Source organism: Somniosus microcephalus, chromosome 10 (assembly GCF_052327205.1).
Source record: "Somniosus microcephalus isolate GS21.2 chromosome 10, FLI_Smic_1.0, whole genome shotgun sequence".
Lineage (NCBI taxonomy): Eukaryota > Metazoa > Chordata > Chondrichthyes > Squaliformes > Somniosidae > Somniosus > Somniosus microcephalus.
Window position 1 is genome coordinate 231,820,707 of NC_140996.1, and position 17,390 is coordinate 231,838,096.

The window sequence follows — 17,390 nt, forward strand, 5'->3', positions numbered from 1 at the left end:
CATCCCGCCTTCAAGCAATTTTCATTAATTCGTGTCTAATGGTCCCGTCTTCATCCTGCCTCCAAGAGGCGGGATAGGCCGTTAAGGCCCTTAACAAGCACTAAATTGCCTCTAAAATGCCATTTTGAAAAGCCTTTGTGATTTTAACCCTTTTCCCATGTGAAGCACGCCTGTTCTGAAACACGACGGTGAAACCTGGTGGGAGCACAATTGGATTGCTGACTATCAGCTGCAGCTCAACCATTAAATAGGAGATTTGATCAGCCATCATTTGCAGGTGGCAGGACTTTGTAGTCTTAGGTCTGGGGGAACTTTTAGAAGGCATAACCATAGCTGTGGAAGTTTGGAGCCTGACACCCATCTCCAGTGTGACCTCCTGGGAAACCCCTCTCGCCACCTTCACTGAGCGCTTCCTCAACTGAGGCATATACCAGAAGCATGGGAGGCATTTATTTCCTTCTGTAGTAACCTGGGAGGTTATGAGTAACCTGATCCACCAGGTGGTGCTGTGGCAATTGCTCTCCTGAGTTAAGTCTGATCTGTACTGGTTGTACTCTTTGTTTTTGCTGCCTCATGGCAGAAGCTTTTATGTGCAAGTGTTGATTAAACCATGTTAAGGAGTTAACCTGTGTCTGTCTCCATCTATGGCCAGCTCAAGATACCACATATGGCGACGAGAATAAAGGACGGAAGAGTTTTGGAGTATTCGGAAGAGGTGCTCGGGTTGGTTAGCAAACTAGTCGGAAAAGCACAAGGCTAGGCTGCGGGAGTCGAAACGGAGTTTGATTTTTTTGGCTGAAGTGACCGGACTCCAAGGATGGCAGGAACGGTAGGCTCCGTGGCACCTTTTGACAGCAAGTCGCAGTCTTGGGAGGAGTATTGTGATATACTGGGCCATTTCTTTATGGCAAACAAGGTGGACAGTGCTGAAAAGAAAAGGGCCATTTTACTGAGTTGTGTGGGAGCGCAAACCTATACACGGATGAGGAATCTGCTGAGCCCGGAGCGGCCAGGAGAAAAATCTTTTGACGAGTTGGTGAGTCTACTAAAGAATCATTTCAATCCGAAACCTAGTGAAATAGTACAGAGATGGAAATTCAATTCGAGGATTAGGAGGCCGGAAGAAAGCGTTACCGAGTATGTGGAGGAGCTTCGGAAGCTCGCACAGGACTGTAATTTTGGAAATGCGCTCATAGTCATGTTAAGGGACAGACTAGTATGCGGAGTTAACGGCGACAGTATACAGCAAAGGTTGCTGTCAGAAGAAGGATTAACGTTTGAGACGGCACTTAAAAAAGCACAAGCCATGGAGACGGCTAACAAGGACATTAAGGACTTAAACAGTATGAGCAAGGAGAAATGGAGTAAACCAGGGGGAGGAGCTGTTTTCAAGATGGAAGCTGGTGCGAAAAGTCCACCAGTCGGGGTTGAGGATTGCTACCGATGTGGCGGGACGAACCATTATGCAAAGGACTGCAGGTTTGCAAAGGCAAAGTGCCACAATTGTGGAAAAATAGGGCACTTAAAGAAAGTCTGTAAAAGGGCAGTGAGTGAGAGAAGCAGTGCTAAAGGGGCAAAGCATGCAAAAGGGGGGAGGGAGAAGTACACAAAGCGGGCAAATTACATACAAGAGGAGGAAGAGTCTAGTGAGTCTAGTGAGGAGGTTTTCACTATATACAGTATAGACACTTCAAGGCCCAACGTACCCCCCTCTCACTCAGTATTTGATAGTGAACGGAGGTCAAATAAAGTTTGAGATTGACACCGGATGTAGTGTAACCATAATGTCGCAGACTGAGTACGCCAAGCTATGGGGGGAAGCAAAAGTACCAGAGCTAGGTACATGCCCCATTAGTCTCAAAACCTACACAGGACAGAAGGTGGACATTTTGGGGGCGGCCGAAGTACAAGTGGAACACAAAGGAGTCACCAAAGAGCTTACGGTGGTAGTGGTAGCAGGGTCAGGGCCAAACCTGTTAGGGCGAGGGTGGATCAGTGAGTTGAGTGTGTACTGGCAGGCAATGAATAAAATGGAGGACAGTACAGAGGCACTGCAAGAAGTGCTGATGAAGCATGAGTTAGTGTTCAAGGGCGAACTGGGCACCTTAAGGGGAGCCACAGCCAAGATTCATGTAGCCAGTGATGCCACGCTTAGTTTCTTTAAACCAAGGTCGGTACCTTTTGCAATGAAAACCAAGGTTGAGGCGGAACTAGATCGCCTGCTAAGGGACAAAGTAATAGAACCAGTGAAATTTTCAGACTGGGCGGCACCAATAGTCCCGGTATTGAAGCCCGACGGTAACGTAAGGGTGTGTGGTGACTATAAGTTAACAGTGAACAGAGTATTATCACTGGAACAGTACCCCATTCCGAGAATGGAGGACGTTAACATCGCTCGCTGGGGGAGAAAGATTCAGCAAACTGGACATGAGTCATGCGTATCAGCAGATATTGCTAGATGAAGAATCAAAAAAGTTTGTCACAGTGAACACGCACAAGGGGCTGTTCACGTATGCCAGGTTACCATTTGGTGTCAGTTCTAGCCCAGCAATATTCCAATGGACTATGGAGGGCATTCTGCAGGGCATTCCAAAGGTGGCTGTGTACTTAGATGATATTCTGCTAACAGGAAGTGACGATCAGGATCACTTAAAAACACTGGACAAAGTGCTACAGCGGCTGGAAGAGGTGGGGCTACGCCTGAAACGGAGTAAGTGTAGTTTCATGGAGAAGGAAGTTACATTCCTGGGACATCGGGTGGATGCCACAGGCCTCCATCCATTACCAGGGAAAGTGCGGGCAGTGCAGGATGCACCTGCACCCACCTCAGTGACTGAACTGAAAGCCTATCTAGGGCTCCTGAATTATTATAACCGGTTTCTTCCAAACTTATCGATGCTGCTGGCACCCCTGCACAAACTGCTGAGAAAGGAGGAGCCATGGCGTTGGGGGCCAGAGCAAGCGAAAGCGTTTCAGCAGTCAAAGGAGCTACTTCAGTCCAGCAGGGTGTTGGTGCATTACGACGAGAAGAAGGAGCTGATAATGTCCTGCGACGCATCACCCTATGGAGTGGGGGCAGTGTTGGCCCACCGCATGCCAGATGGAGCAGAAAGGCCCATCGGGTTTGTTTCACGCACGCTCACAGCTACAGAAAAGAACTATTCACAGCTTGATAAAGAGGGGTTGGCCATTATATTTGGAGTAAAGAAATTCCATAAGTACATATATGGGAGGAAGTTTGTAATCAGTACTGACCACAAGCCTCTTATTAGCTTACTGAATGAGATGAAAGCGGTGCCTCAAATGGCATCACAGAGAATAATGAGATGGGCAGTAATACTAAGAGCCTATGAATATGTGATCACGTACAGAGCCGGCAAGGAAGACGGGAACGCGGATGCTCTCAGCCGCCTGCCCCTCTCAAAATCTCCTCGCAGTACTTCCCCTGAGGAGCACGTCCTGATGCTGGATCAGGAGATCAGTCCCCTGATGACTTCAGCGCAAATCCAGGGCTGGACAGCCAAGGACCCCGTTCTGTCAAGGGTCCGTGAGTATGTGTTGAAAGGCTGGCCAGATCACCGTGAGGGACCGGAGTTCGCGCCATACAGACAGAGACAGCACGAGCTCAGTGTCCAAGATGGATGTGTGCAATGGGGAACACGCATCATAGTCCCAGAGCGGGGACGCTCTACTTTGATGGAACAGTTGCATCAATCGCACCCAGGAATGACTAGAATGAAAGGACTGGCTAGGAGCTACCTGTGGTGGCCTAACTTGGATGCTGAAATTGAGTCAAAGGTAAAGTCATGCACCATATGTCAGGAACAGAGGAAAGCGCCTGCCGGGGCACCACTCCATCCCTGGGAGTGGCCCAGCAAACCCTGGAGGAGAATTCACATAGACTATGCGGGACCTTTTATGGGCAAAATGTTTTTGGTGCTGGTTGACGCTCACTCAAAGTGGATCGACGTTTATCCAGTGAGCTCTGCAACGACTGATGCCACACTGAATTGTCTCAGGAACAGCTTCAGCACGCATGGTATTCCAGAAATGATTGTATCCGACAATGCACATTGTTTTGTTAGTGAAGGGAGCAAAGAATTCATGGTAAGGAATGGAATCACACATGTCACCTCGCTCCATATCACCCAGCCTCAAATGGGTTAGCCGAGCGAGCCGTGCAGACTTTTAAGGAGCTCATGAGGAAGAGCTCAGGTGACACCTTGGAGACCAAGCTCAATAGAGCCTTGTTTAGTTATCGTATAACACCCAAAGCTACCACGGGGCTTTCTCCGGCTGAGTTGATGGTGGGGAGAAAGTTGCGGTGCATGTTAGACCTGATACACCCAGATCTCAAAAGCAATGTTGAGACAAAACAAACAAACCAAAAAGCGTACCATGACAAACATACTAAAGCTCGCCATTTCGCCATAGGGGACTCTGTGTACACCCGGAACTTCGGTTATGGACCTAAATGGATACCAGGACTAATCCAGGACATTACAGGACCTGTGTCGTACTCCGTGTTACTAGGGGATGGTCGAGGGGTTTGTCGGCATGTGGATCAGCTTTTCAGCCGGCAGCAGGGGGAACTGCCTCAGATGGAACAAAGGGCAGTAGAGGAGGCTGTTCCAGGACCCAGCACGGCTTATAAGGTGCCAGTGGACACTGGTACTGCCAGGCCACAGCGGGACAGAGTAAAACCAACATCAGAGACTACTCCAATCTCAAGTGCGAATGAATCTGAGAATCCACCACAAGTGGAATTAAGACGTTCACAAAGGATTCGCAAGCAACCAGAAAGACTTATACAAACCTGTTAAATTAGTCAGGGGTTAACCATGGTTAGAGCATACTGGTTAATTAAAACGTAGTACCTAGTAAGGGTTATTGTTTAAGAATTGCATACGGCAATCTTAAGGGGGGAGGAGTGTAGTAACCCGGGAGGTTATGAGTAACCTGATCCACCAGGTGGTGCTGTGGCAATTGCTCTCCTGAGTTAAGTCTGATCTGTACTGGTTGTACTCTTTGTTTTTGCTGCCTCATGGCAGAAGCTTTTATGTGCAAGTGTTGATTAAACCATGTTAAGGAGTTAACCTGTGTCTGTCTCCATCTATGATCACCTCAAGATACCACACCTTCCCTTCTGGACATTAGATGAGGACGAAGACCAGCCGTGGCACCAGCAGAACCAGGAACAGCAGCAGCACTAACAGCAGCAGCACCAACAGCAGCAGCAACAACAGGAGCGCCAGGCTGCTGGTCACGCACCTGAAGCTGCACAGGCCAGAAGGGGCCAGCGTATGGTAGCCCGTCGGCGCAGGAGATACCCCGCAAACAGGGTCTACAGACACAGGGTCAGCTACCTCAACATGTCTGAGCAGCAGTGCCAAAGGCGGCTCAGACTTTCGCGGGAGGTAGTGGGTGACATCTGCGTAATGCTGCAACAAGACCTGGAGCCCAGAGGACCAGGTGGACAACCCTTACCAGTGGCCGTCAAAGTCACCACCGCACTCAACTTTTTTGCCTCAGGCTCATTCCAGGGATCAGCAGCAGACATCAGCAGCATCTCCCAGGCGGCCGCACACACTTGCATCACGCAGGTAACCGATGACCTCTTTGCCATCGCGCACAATCACATCCATTTCACCAAGGATCAAGCAAGTGTCACGGCGCGTGCGGTTGGATTAGCTAATCTGGCAGACTTTCCAAGGGTGCAGGGCGTCGTTGACTGCACACATGTGGCCCTTAAGGCACCCCATCGCAATCCAGGTATTTTTGTCAACCGTAAGGGCTTCCACTCCCTTAACGTTCAGCTGGTGTGTGACCACAAGAAGGACATTTTGCATGTTTGTGCCAACTACCCTGGCAGTTGCCATGACTCCTTCATACTGCGCCAGTCTAGTGTGCCTCCGCTATTCAGTCCGCCAGACCAACTTAACAGATGGCTACTTGGAGACAAGGGCTATCCCCTGAAGACGTGGCTAATGACGCCGTTGAGGAGCCCATCCAACGAAGCTGAGGAGAGCTAGAACTCCAGCCACATGTCCACCAGAGCCATTATCGAACAAACCATCGGTTTGTTGAAGATGCGCTTCAGATGCCTGGATAGATCAGGTGGAGCCCTGCAGTACTCAGCAGCCAGGGTCTCCAGAATCATCGTGGTTTGCTGTGCACTTCACAACATAGCACAGCGTCGTGGCTTGCAGATTCCTGAAGACCAAGTGGCTCCTCACATATCCTCCTCAGATGAGGAGGAGGAGAGGGAGGAGGAGGAGGAGGAGGAGGAGGAGGAGAGCGAAAATTAACATCTTGCAGAGGCCCATCAACCAGCGGCAGCAGTATGCAAGAACATAGCTGCCTGGGATGCAAGGAATGCACTCATTGTGATAATAATAATAACTTCCGGGAAGTTATGTCATCACTTCCTGTGAACTGTGAACTATGAACTATGAACTGTGTACATACCTCACTTCCTGTCATATGTCACTTCCTGTTGGACTGGTATAAATACTGGACTGTTCAGTATTGTAAGAGGCTTCTACCAGAGGCATGGTAAAGACCTCTCTTGTATATAGTGTGTTTATAAGTTACTTAAAGCTTACTTTAAAGTTACTTGATGGTAAGACTCCTTTTTCTTACATCACTCATCTTGGCCAGATTTGCTTAGCCTAGCCAATCAAGCACTTTTGCCTCGCAGCTTCTTACCTGAGCATCGACAATGGCCAAGGACCAGCGGATTCCTAGCAATTTGACCACCATACTAACAATTGCAAGTAATCCTAAGCCCTCAATGTGAAAGTCCCATTCGCGAAATGACACACGCCACAACTACTGCAGTAGCCATCAGATTTTTTATTTACATTATTCATCTGATGGCTTTTTCACAGAAAACATCAAATTTCACCCAAGTGACTACCCTTGTGACTATTTGTGCAGTATCTTTCTCTTACGCGTGCTCCTACATGTGCTTCCCCTGTGGCTTCAGCAGATGTGGAGGCCCCTTGCTCACTCTCCTGCTGCTCCTGTCTCGACAACTTTGGCGGGCGTCCTCTGGGGTTTGCGAACCTGTGAGGGCTCGGCAACAGTCTGCTGCTCCTGCGGCTGTGCAGGGGTTTAGACGCCGATCTCAGTTGGGTGTGGACTCTGGTGGGGCTCTGACCGAGGGCTCTGCAGTGGCATGGAAGTGTGAGCGCTTGGAGAGGAGCCCCCACTTCCTTGATGTCTGCCACCAACTTCCCTCTCATGGGTCAGGTCCCCCTCAGCGCTTGCAAGTGGCTTGAGAGCGCCTTGCTGCACATCAGGGGGGCCATGGAGACCCGTATCTGCACTGGCAGTCCTACTCAGAAGGACATCCATCAAGGTCTGGTTTCTCTGTTCAATAGATGACCATCGCTCATCCAGAGATGTCATTCTATTCTGAACACTCACCATGTTTTCTGCACTCTGGCGACTTATCACCTCCATGGAGGTTGCCATCCTTTCCATGGTGATGCATTCATGCGCCAATAACTCCACAAAGGCTCTGCTCATGTTCACTATGGACTCCTCAATTCGCTCCACACTCGCAGCGACCCTGGAGACAAAACCTGCCAGAGACTCCTGCATCTGCTCCTGGAGTTCCAGCACCGCTGATCTTATGGATGGACCCAGAGGCAGAGGGTCGACATGCAGCTGAGCCGAGCTGGCAGAGTCCTGCGCCCTCCGACTAGGACTCTCCACTGCTGTCCCTGTCTCCACAATCTGCTGATGCTCACTTGTGAGCTGTGATACACCAGGTGACAACACTACTCTATGTCCCGAAGGTCCCACCGAGGTGTGAGTGTCTGCGCTGGTGCTGGGTGCGCTGAATTCTGCTGATGCTGCACCCTCAGAGGTTGCAGCTTCCTGTGAGAAGTCTTGAAGCTCATGCTCTTCCTCCTGGCTAGTGGGGGCGGGTGCTTGCGATGGTCCTCTGGGGGAGTAAAGGAAAGAGTCAGAGATGTGATGCCAAGGTAACATGCACATTGCATATTGCAGATGATCATAAGTCCATCTGTTAGAGCTTCCGAAACATTATCAGCGACTCATGCAATGGCAATGAGAGAGATGGAAAACTATTCTGTCACTTGCTTGCTGTGATGCACCCATCTGTCCGTCCCCCACTTGCGCATCTTCCTCCACTCCTACAATCTCCAGGACCGCCTCCTCCCAGGGGGTGAGGTGGGCTACTGAGGGTGGCCCTCCTCCTGTCCTTGCACTTTCTCGCTTATTGTGAGCTCTCTTTTCCTGCAATGAGGGAGACAAGTGGAGTTTGAGTGAGAATGAAGGAGTGAGTGTAGAGATTCCATAGCATAGATATTTAGAAGGAGACAAAGATGGTGTGAGGTGGCAAGACCAAGGGCCCTCCCTGTGTGTTGTCAGTTGTTTTCATAGCATCACAGTGATAGGGAGTGTGAGAGCTGCATAGTCGAATAGTTAGGTGAATGTGACCATAGAGAGAGAGGGAATGGGTAAGGGTGCATGGATGTCAGTGTCAAGTGGGATGTGGAGGAAGAGATTGCTAAAGCTGAGTGCTGGTGAGGAAAGGCAATAGGGATCAGATTGAGGGTGATGGGAAATTCATACTCACTTTTCCAGAGCGCAGAAGGTCATGAAACCTCTTCCTGCACTGAATCCAGGTTCTGCGAGTTACTGATAAGGAGTTGACCACCTTTGCCACCTGGATCCACACAGCCTTGGTCTGCCGGGGAGGTTTCTTCCTCCCTGAAGAAGGGAAGAGCACCCCTTTATGAGCTCTTGCTCCCTCAACTAAAGCCTGCAGGGCAACGTCATCAAACCTGGGAGCAGGCCTAGGTCTCCCGCTGGTCATTCTGCCTCCAGGTCCCTGCAGAATGAAAGGCCAAAAGGTTGGCAGTCTGCAGAAGAAGCAAGGCTTGTTGCTGGCCTTAAATGTAGCAGCAATGATGACATCATCAGAGGCGAGTTTCAGACTGGAAAAACTCATTGGCCATGGGTTCCCACACGTTGGAACTCAATTGGCCAATTACGTTAAAATCGCATCAATCTCCCACATCGATGTAGATTCAGGTGGATAACACGAAATGCGGATTACACGACCCCAGCCCGCCCCTGAATTAAAATCCAGCCCATTGACTTCCTCTTTGAGAGCGGTCCTCAAACTGAGAGTCCCTCATGGAAAGAAAAAAGAGAACTTACATTCAAGGCTGGGGACGTGAAGTTGTACTATTTACCCCATGAGGAGCGACTGTCAGAGTGAAAACAAAGATAGATTTGCATTTCTCCAGCGCCTTTCACGACCTCAGGACGTCCCAAAGCGCTTTTCAGCCAATGAAGTACTTTTTTGAAGTGTAGTCACTGTTGTAATGTGGGAAACATGGCAGCTAATTTACGCACAGCAAGCTCCCACAAACAGCAATGTGATAATGACCAGATCATCTGTTTTTAGTGATGTTGGTTGAGGGATAAATATTGGCCCCAGGACACCGGGGAGAACTCCCCTGCTCTTCTTCAAAGTAGTGCCAATGAATCGTTTATGTTCACCTGAGAGAGCAGACGGGGCCTCGGTTTAACGTCTCATCCGAAAGACAGCACCTCCAACAGGGCAGCATCTCACTACTGCCCCTCCGACAGTGCAGCACTCCCTCAGTACTGCCCCTCCGACAGTGCAGCGCTCCCTCAGTACCGCCCCTCCAACAGTGCAGCGCTCCCTCAGTTCTGCCACTCCAACAGTGCAGCGCTCCCTCAGTACTGCCTCTCCAACAGTGCAGCACTCCCTCAGTACTGCCCCTCTGACAGTGCAGCACTCTCAGTACTGCCCCTCCGACAGTGCAGCACTCCCTCAGTACTGCCCCTCCAACAGTGCAGCGCTCCCTCAGTACTGCCCCTCCGACAGTGCAGCACTCTCAGTACTGCCCCTCCAACAGTGCGGCGCTCCCTCAGTACTGCCGCTCAGACAGTGCGGCGCTCCCTCAGTACTGACTCTCCGACAGTGCAGCGCTTCCTCAGTACTGCCCCTCCGACAGTGCAGCGCTCCCTCATTACTGCCCCTCCAACAGTGCGGCGCTCCCTCAGTACGGCCCCTCCGACAGTGCGGCGCTCCCTCAGTACAGCCCCTCCGACAGTGCAGCGCTCCCTCAGTACTGCCCCTCCGACAGTGCAGCGCTCCCTCAGTACTGCCCCTCCTACAGTGCGGCGCTCCCTCAGTACTGCCCCTCCGACAGTGCGGCGCTCCCTCAGTACTGTCCCTCCAAAAGTACAGCGTTCCCTCAGTACTGCCCCTCCGACAGTGCAGCGCTCCCTCAGTACTGCCCCTCCGACAGTGCAGCGCTCCCTCAGTACTGCCCCTCCGACAGTGCGGCGCTTCCTCAGTACTGCCTCTCCGACAGTGCGGCGCTCCCTCAGTACTGCCCCTCCGACAGTGCAGCGCTCCCTCAGTACTGCCCCTCCTACAGTGCGGCGCTCCCTCAGTACTGTCCCTCCGACAGTGCAGCGTTCCCTCAGTACTGCCCCTCCGACAGTGCAGCGCTCCCTCAGTACTGCCCCTCTGACAGTGTGGCGCTCCCTCAGTACTGCACGGGGAGTGTCAGCTTTGATTTTGTGCTCAAGTCTCTGGAGTGGATCTTGAACCCTCGACCTTCTGACTCAGAGGCGAGAGCGCTGCCCACTGAGCCAGGGCTGATACCTTGGTATAGCGATAGCGGAACCCCCTGGTTGTGACTCACCTCTCTGCGTTGGTAAGGTTGCGGGCTTCCTGAATGATCTCTTGGAGCAGCACTGAAACGTTATCTGCAAAAGCCAAATGGACAGTCACGGAGAAACTCGTAAAAACTGGTCAAAGAGAAATGGTTCTCAATTTACTGCGTCCCTTTCTGAAGCGCCCAGGTGTACCGAGAAACCGTTTCACAGGAGCTTGGTGCCCTCCAATACGTCAACCCAGTGAAAGTTCGACCTGTGTAAGACTCCCACATTAGGGCAATAGGGATGTGTGGTAATATACGAACATAGGCACAGGAGGTTTTTTTAATTCATTCTCGGGATCTGGGCGTCGCTGGCAAGGCCAGCATTTATTGCCCATCCCTAGTTGCCCTTGAGAAGGTGGTGGTGAGCCGCCTTCTTGAACCACTGCAGTCCGTGTGGTGAAGGTTCTCCCACAGTGCTGTTAGGGAGGGAGTTCCAGGATTTTGACCCAGCGACGATGAAGGATCGGCGATATACTTCTAAGTCAGGATGATGTGTGACTTGGAGGGGAACTTGGAGGTGGTGGTGTTCCCATGCACCTGCTGCCCTTGTCCTTCTAGGTGGAAGAGGTCGTGGGTTTGGGAGGTGCTGCCGAAGAAGCCTTGGCGAGTTGCTGCAGTGCATCTTGTAGATGGTACACACTGCAGCCACGGTGCGCCGGTGGTGCAGGGAGTGAATGTTTAAGGTGGTGGATGGGATGCCAAACAAGCGGGCTGCTTTGTGAGACCACACCTTGAGTATTGTGTGCAGTTTTGGTCGCCTTATCTGAGGAAGGATGTTCTTGCCATGGAGGGAGTGCAGCGAAGATTCACCAGACTGATACCTGGGATGGCAGGAATGACGTATGAGAAGAGATTGGGTCGATTGGGCTTATATTCGCTTTAGAGCGGTAAGGTATTAGCATAACATGAATAATAAATCGAATTTCAGCTGACCCCTGACAGCTACAGCGCAGGATAACCGAAATAAAACAAATTAGACAATAGGAGGCTGACAAAGCACAATACAACACAACATCAAAAGCACAGCTCCCAGCGTTTCCCAGAGACACCAATGTATCCCAAAGACAGGCATGCTTGCAGTAGGCTGCTCTGTGAGATGACATCGATAGTGTGCAGGAGATTGGAGTCACACATTCCTTCTTAACCACCTTCAGGTAGATAAGGTGGTTAAGGAGGGATACGGGGTACTTGCCTTTATTAGCCGAGGCATAGAATATAAGAGCTGGGAGGTTATGCTTTAACTGTATAAAACACTAGAGTTTAGAAGAATGAGAGGGGATCTCATCGAAATTTATAAACTCCTAACAGGACTAGACAGACTAGATGCAGGAAGGATGTTCCCGATGGCCGGGAAGTCCAGAACCAGGGGTCACAGTCTAAAGATAAGGGGTAAGACATTTAGGACAGAGATGAGGAGGAATTTCTTCACCCAGAGAGTGGTGAACCTGTGGAATTCTCTACCACAGAAGGCAGTTGAGGCCAATTCATTAAATATATTCAAGAAGGAGTTAGATATATTTCTTAAGGCTAAAGGGATCAAGAGATATGGGGAGAAAGCAGGGACAGGGTACTGAATTTGGATGATCAGCCATGATCGCATTGAATGGCGGAGCAGGCTCGAGGGGCCGAATGGCCTACTCCTGCTCCTATCTTCTATGTTTGTCCTGAATGGTGTCGAGCTTCTTGAGTGTTGTTGGAGCTGCACTCATCCAGGCAAGTGGAGAGTATTCCATCACACTCCTGACTTGTGCCTTGTAGATGGTGGAAATGGTAATGTCCTATAATACCTCCGCATAAGGGCAATATGGATATGTGACAAGATCCTGCGTTAAAAAGCCAACAGCTGATGGCGGAGGAGGAGCATTTCCCCTTTCATTGCCCGAGCCTGAGTGTGACCGGCCACCTCCGTGCAGCCCGAGGGTGGAGCCTGGAGCCGTCCTCCGCGGTGAAACTCAGTAACCAGTCCAAGGCGGCACTAACACGGTGGGAGGGGAGAGGCGCGGAGAGCTGCGTCTTTAAGGTAAGCTCGTTGGAAGCAGCCCGCAGCTGGGTTGGGCACATTTGATTAGTAATTTGAAGAACAGGCGGAGCATTCAATAACAATCAGCTGGGAATGGCGTTACTCTTCATCGAGCGCGGTAAGGTATTAGCATCACATGAATAATAAATCGAATTTCAGCTGCCCCCTGACAGCTACGGCGCAGGATAACCGAAATAAAACAAATTAGACAATAGGAGGCTGACAAAGCACAATACAGCACAGCATCAAAAGCACAGCTCCCAGCATTTCCCGGAGACGCCAATGTATCCCAAAGACAGGCATGCTTGCAGTAGGCTGCTCTGTGAGATGGCATCGATAGCGTGCAGGAGATTGGAGTCACACATTCCTTCTTAACCACCTTCAGGTAGATAAGGTGGTTAAGAAGGGATACGGGATACTTGCCTTTATTAGCCGAGGCATAGAATACAAGAGCAGGGAGGTTATGCTTGAACTGTATAAAACACTAGTTAGGCCTCAGCTAGAGTACTGCGTGCAGTTCTGGTCACCACATTACAGGAAGGATGTGATTGCACTAGAGAGGGTGCAGAGGAGATTTACGAGGATGTTGCCTGGGCTGGGGAATTTTAGCTATGAGGAAAGATTGGAGAGGCTGGGGTTGTTTTCTTTGGAACAGAGGAGGCTGAGGAGAGACTGGATTGTGGTGTATAAAATGATGAGGGGCCGAGACAGAGTGGATAGGAAGGACCTATTTCCCTTAGCAGAGAGGTCAATAACCAGGGGGCAGAGATTGAAAGTAATTGGTCGGACGTTTAGAGGGGATTTGAGGAGAAATTTTTTCACCCAAAGGGTGGTGGGGGTCTGGAACTCACTGCCTGAAAGGGTGGTAGAGGCAGAAACCCTCATCACATTTAAAAAGTACTTGAACATACACTTGAAGTGCCGTAACCTACAGGGCTACGGATCAAGAGCTGGAAAGTGGGATTAGGCTGGAAAGCTCTTTGTAGGCCGGCACGGACACAATGGGCCAAATGGCCTCCTTCGGTGCTGTAAATTTCTATGATTCTATGATAAAGCATCCACCTAAACACCCACCACTGGCGCACCGTGGCTGCAGTGTGTACCATCTACAAAATGCACTGCAGCAACTCGCCAAGGCTTCTTCAGCAGCACCTCCCAAACCCGCGACCTCTTCCACCTAGAAGGACAAGGGCAGCAGGTGCATGGGAACACCACCACCTCCAAGTTCCCCTCCAAGTCACACACACCATCCTGACTTGGAAATATATCGCCGTTCCTTCATCGTCGCTGGGTCAAAATCCTGGAACTCCCTCTGTAACAGCGCTGTGGGAGCACCTTCACCACACAGACTGCAGCAGTTCAAGAAGGCGGCTCACCACCACCTTCTCAAGGGCAATTAGGGATGGACAATAAATGCCGGCCTTGCCAGTGATGCCTACATCCTGAGAATGAATTTTATTTTTTATAAAAGGCAGTGGAACTCGTTACACCAGGAGTCCATCTGCAGATAGACCCTCAGTGTGGTCTCCTGGCCGCGATGGACATCTCTGATCGGGTGCTGGGCTCGCCAACCTTCCAGGATTGTCCTGGAGTCTTCGGGAGTTGAAGATTAATCTTCAGGACGCCGCTGGCAGCAAAAAAACACCCGGGAGGAAAAAAATTGGAGGAGCCATTTGGCCGAGAGTCAAGAATCGACCAATCAGGTGACGAAGAATCTGTCCGTTTCTCAATTGGCCGCGAGGGTGGACGGGGGTCGGGCGGCCAATGGCGGGAGCGCGGGGGGGGGGCGGTTGGAGGTGGGAGGTCATGTGACGAAACCCTCCAGGAATGTGTCCGACCGGCGATGGCGACTCTGTGGGGGGGGGGGGGGCGGGCGGATTCAGTCACATGCAATTAGAGGCAGCGGGCCCATCGCAAGCTCAGCGGGCTCTCGTGACTCGGAACTGAACGGCGGAAGGATGCTCTGTCCCCCGGATTATCTCCCACTCACTCCCCGGTCTCTTGCTCTTCACAGACCAGCGCAGGATTTCCCGGAGGCGATTCGGATTACTGTCCCCCGCGGGTTTTCTTTTCAAGTCCCTTTGATAGCGGGATGGTAAACGGATTAAATTACCTAAATGTGTGAAGAGGTTTCGCGCAATTTGAAGTAAAGCCTGCGGGGGGAGAGAGAGAGAGAGAGAAAAAAATCAGTTTTAGTACAAGTCTAGTGACTAACGCGATAGACGGGTGTTTAGAACGCTACCCAAAGTCTACAGTTAATGGGCATATGGTGTCATCTTGTTACATCTGTCCTTTCCCTCTCATTGTCTCTCTGACTCGTCGAACGGTGCGAGCTATCACTGGCTGTGGATCCGCGGCACTGGGCTCTTCCCCGAGTGTTGGCAGCGACTATCAGGTGCATATTTCATCCTCTCCTCACCCAACACACTCTCTCACACACACACTCACACACACATTCACACTCAAACACACTCACTCACACATTCACACTCTCACACACTCACACACACACATTCACACTCACACATTCACACACACACATTCACACACACACATTCACACTCACACATTCACACTCACACACTCTCACACATTCACACTCACACACATTCACTCACACACACACTCACACATTCACACTCACACACTCACACACACTCACACTGTCTCCCTCTCGCACACTCTCGCACACACTCTCACAATCTCTCTCTCACAATCTCTCTCTCTCACAATCTCTCTCTCTCACAATCTCTCTCACACACACTCTCTCACACTCACTCTCACATACACACACTCACCTAACACACACACACTCACACACACACACCCACACACACTCTCACACACACTCACACACACACACTCACACACACTCTCACACATTCACACTCACACACACTCACAAATTCACACTCACAAACACACACTCACACACACACTCACACATTCATACTCACACACACAGTCACACACACAATCTCTCACACAGACACACACACTCTCACACACACTCAGACACACACACATTCACACACACACTCTCTCACACACACTCACACAAACTCTCACACACACATTCACACACACACACACACTCTCACACACACATTCACACACACACACACACACTCTCACACACACACACACACTCACACACACACTCTCACACACACACTCTCTCACACACTCTCACGCACTCTCACACACACACTCTTTCACACACACACACACTCTCTCACACACTCACTCTCACTTACACTCACGCACTCACCCAACACTCACACACTAACACACACTCTCACACACACACTCAAACACACACACTCACACACATTCACACACACACTCTCACACACACACTCACACATTCACACACACTCTCACACACACACTCTCACACACACACACACACTCTCACACACAGTCTCACAGACACACTCACACACACTCACACACACACTCACACACTCTCACACACACACTCTCACACACACACATACATACACTCACACACAGCCTCACACATACACTCACTCACATACACAATCAGACACACACTCTCTCACACGCTCACACACACTCTCACATTCACACTCACACACACACGCTCACACTCACACACACATCTTTTTCAAAATCCCTATTCAGGATTTCCTCCTCCAGCACTAGCCCTTGCTGAGATTCAGTTCCTCAGGCCTCCGAGGCACTGCCAAGTGATCGTTCTTCATGTCTGAGCTGCGACACCAAGTGCGTGTTGTTCCCAGTGTTGTACGATCCCATGTTGTGGGCAGACTATTCGACCGCGGTAGGTGCATCGCTATCGAGCCCAACCCAGTCCTTGCCCTACGTTCCCCTCCCCCCCCTTCCCCCCCCCCCCCAACACACACACGCACGCATTCCCAGCAGGGCTCAGCGGAACACTGCGCCCCCCCCGCCTAGTGCAAGCCTTATGGAGACAAGTGTACATTGAGGGATTTAAATGATACAGGGATTCGACAGGGGAGATAGTGTGCGTGTGTATGTGCGTGTGAGTTTTCACGTTGGCAGGCTGTGGGGTACCACAAGGATCAGTGCTTGGGCCTCAGCTATTGACAATCTACATCAATGATTGGGATGAGGGGACCAAATGTAATATGTCCGTGTTAGCTGATGATACAAAGCTGGGTGGAGGATACAAGGAGGCTTCAAGGGGATATAGACAGGCTAAGTGAGTGGGCAAGAACATGGCAAATGGAAAATAATGAGGAAAAATGAAAAGTTGTCCACTTTGGTAGGAAAAATAGAAAAGCAGAGTATTTTTTAAATGGTGAGAGATTGGGAAATGTTGGTGTTCAGAGGGACCTGGGTGTCCTTGTACACGAATCACTGAAAGTTAACATGCAGGTACAGCAAGCAATTAGGAAAGCAAATGGTATGTTGGCCTTTATTACAAGAGGATTTGAGTATAAGAGTAAAGACGTCTTACTGCAATTATATAGGGCCCCAGTGAGACCACACCTGGAGTATTGTGTACAGTTTTGGTCTCCTTACCTAAGGAAGGATATACTTGCCATAGAGGGAGTGCAACGAAGGTTCACCAGACTGGTTCCTGGGATGGGGGGATTGTCCTATGAGGAGAGATTGAGTAG

General features: G+C 50.6%; 1 protein-coding gene across 1 annotated transcript in view; it reads right to left on the bottom strand.

The window, feature by feature from the left end:
- The window catches only part of pde2a (phosphodiesterase 2A), a 429,910-nt gene that overhangs the window by 135,463 nt on the left and 277,057 nt on the right, over positions 1 to 17,390 (bottom strand). The window contains exons 14-15 of the mRNA XM_085999752.1: positions 14,876 to 14,915; positions 10,725 to 10,788 (exon numbers count right to left, since the gene is read on the bottom strand). Coding sequence (XP_085855878.1) covers positions 10,725 to 10,788; positions 14,876 to 14,915 — 104 coding nt within the window. The remainder of the gene's footprint in view (positions 1 to 10,724; positions 10,789 to 14,875; positions 14,916 to 17,390) is intronic.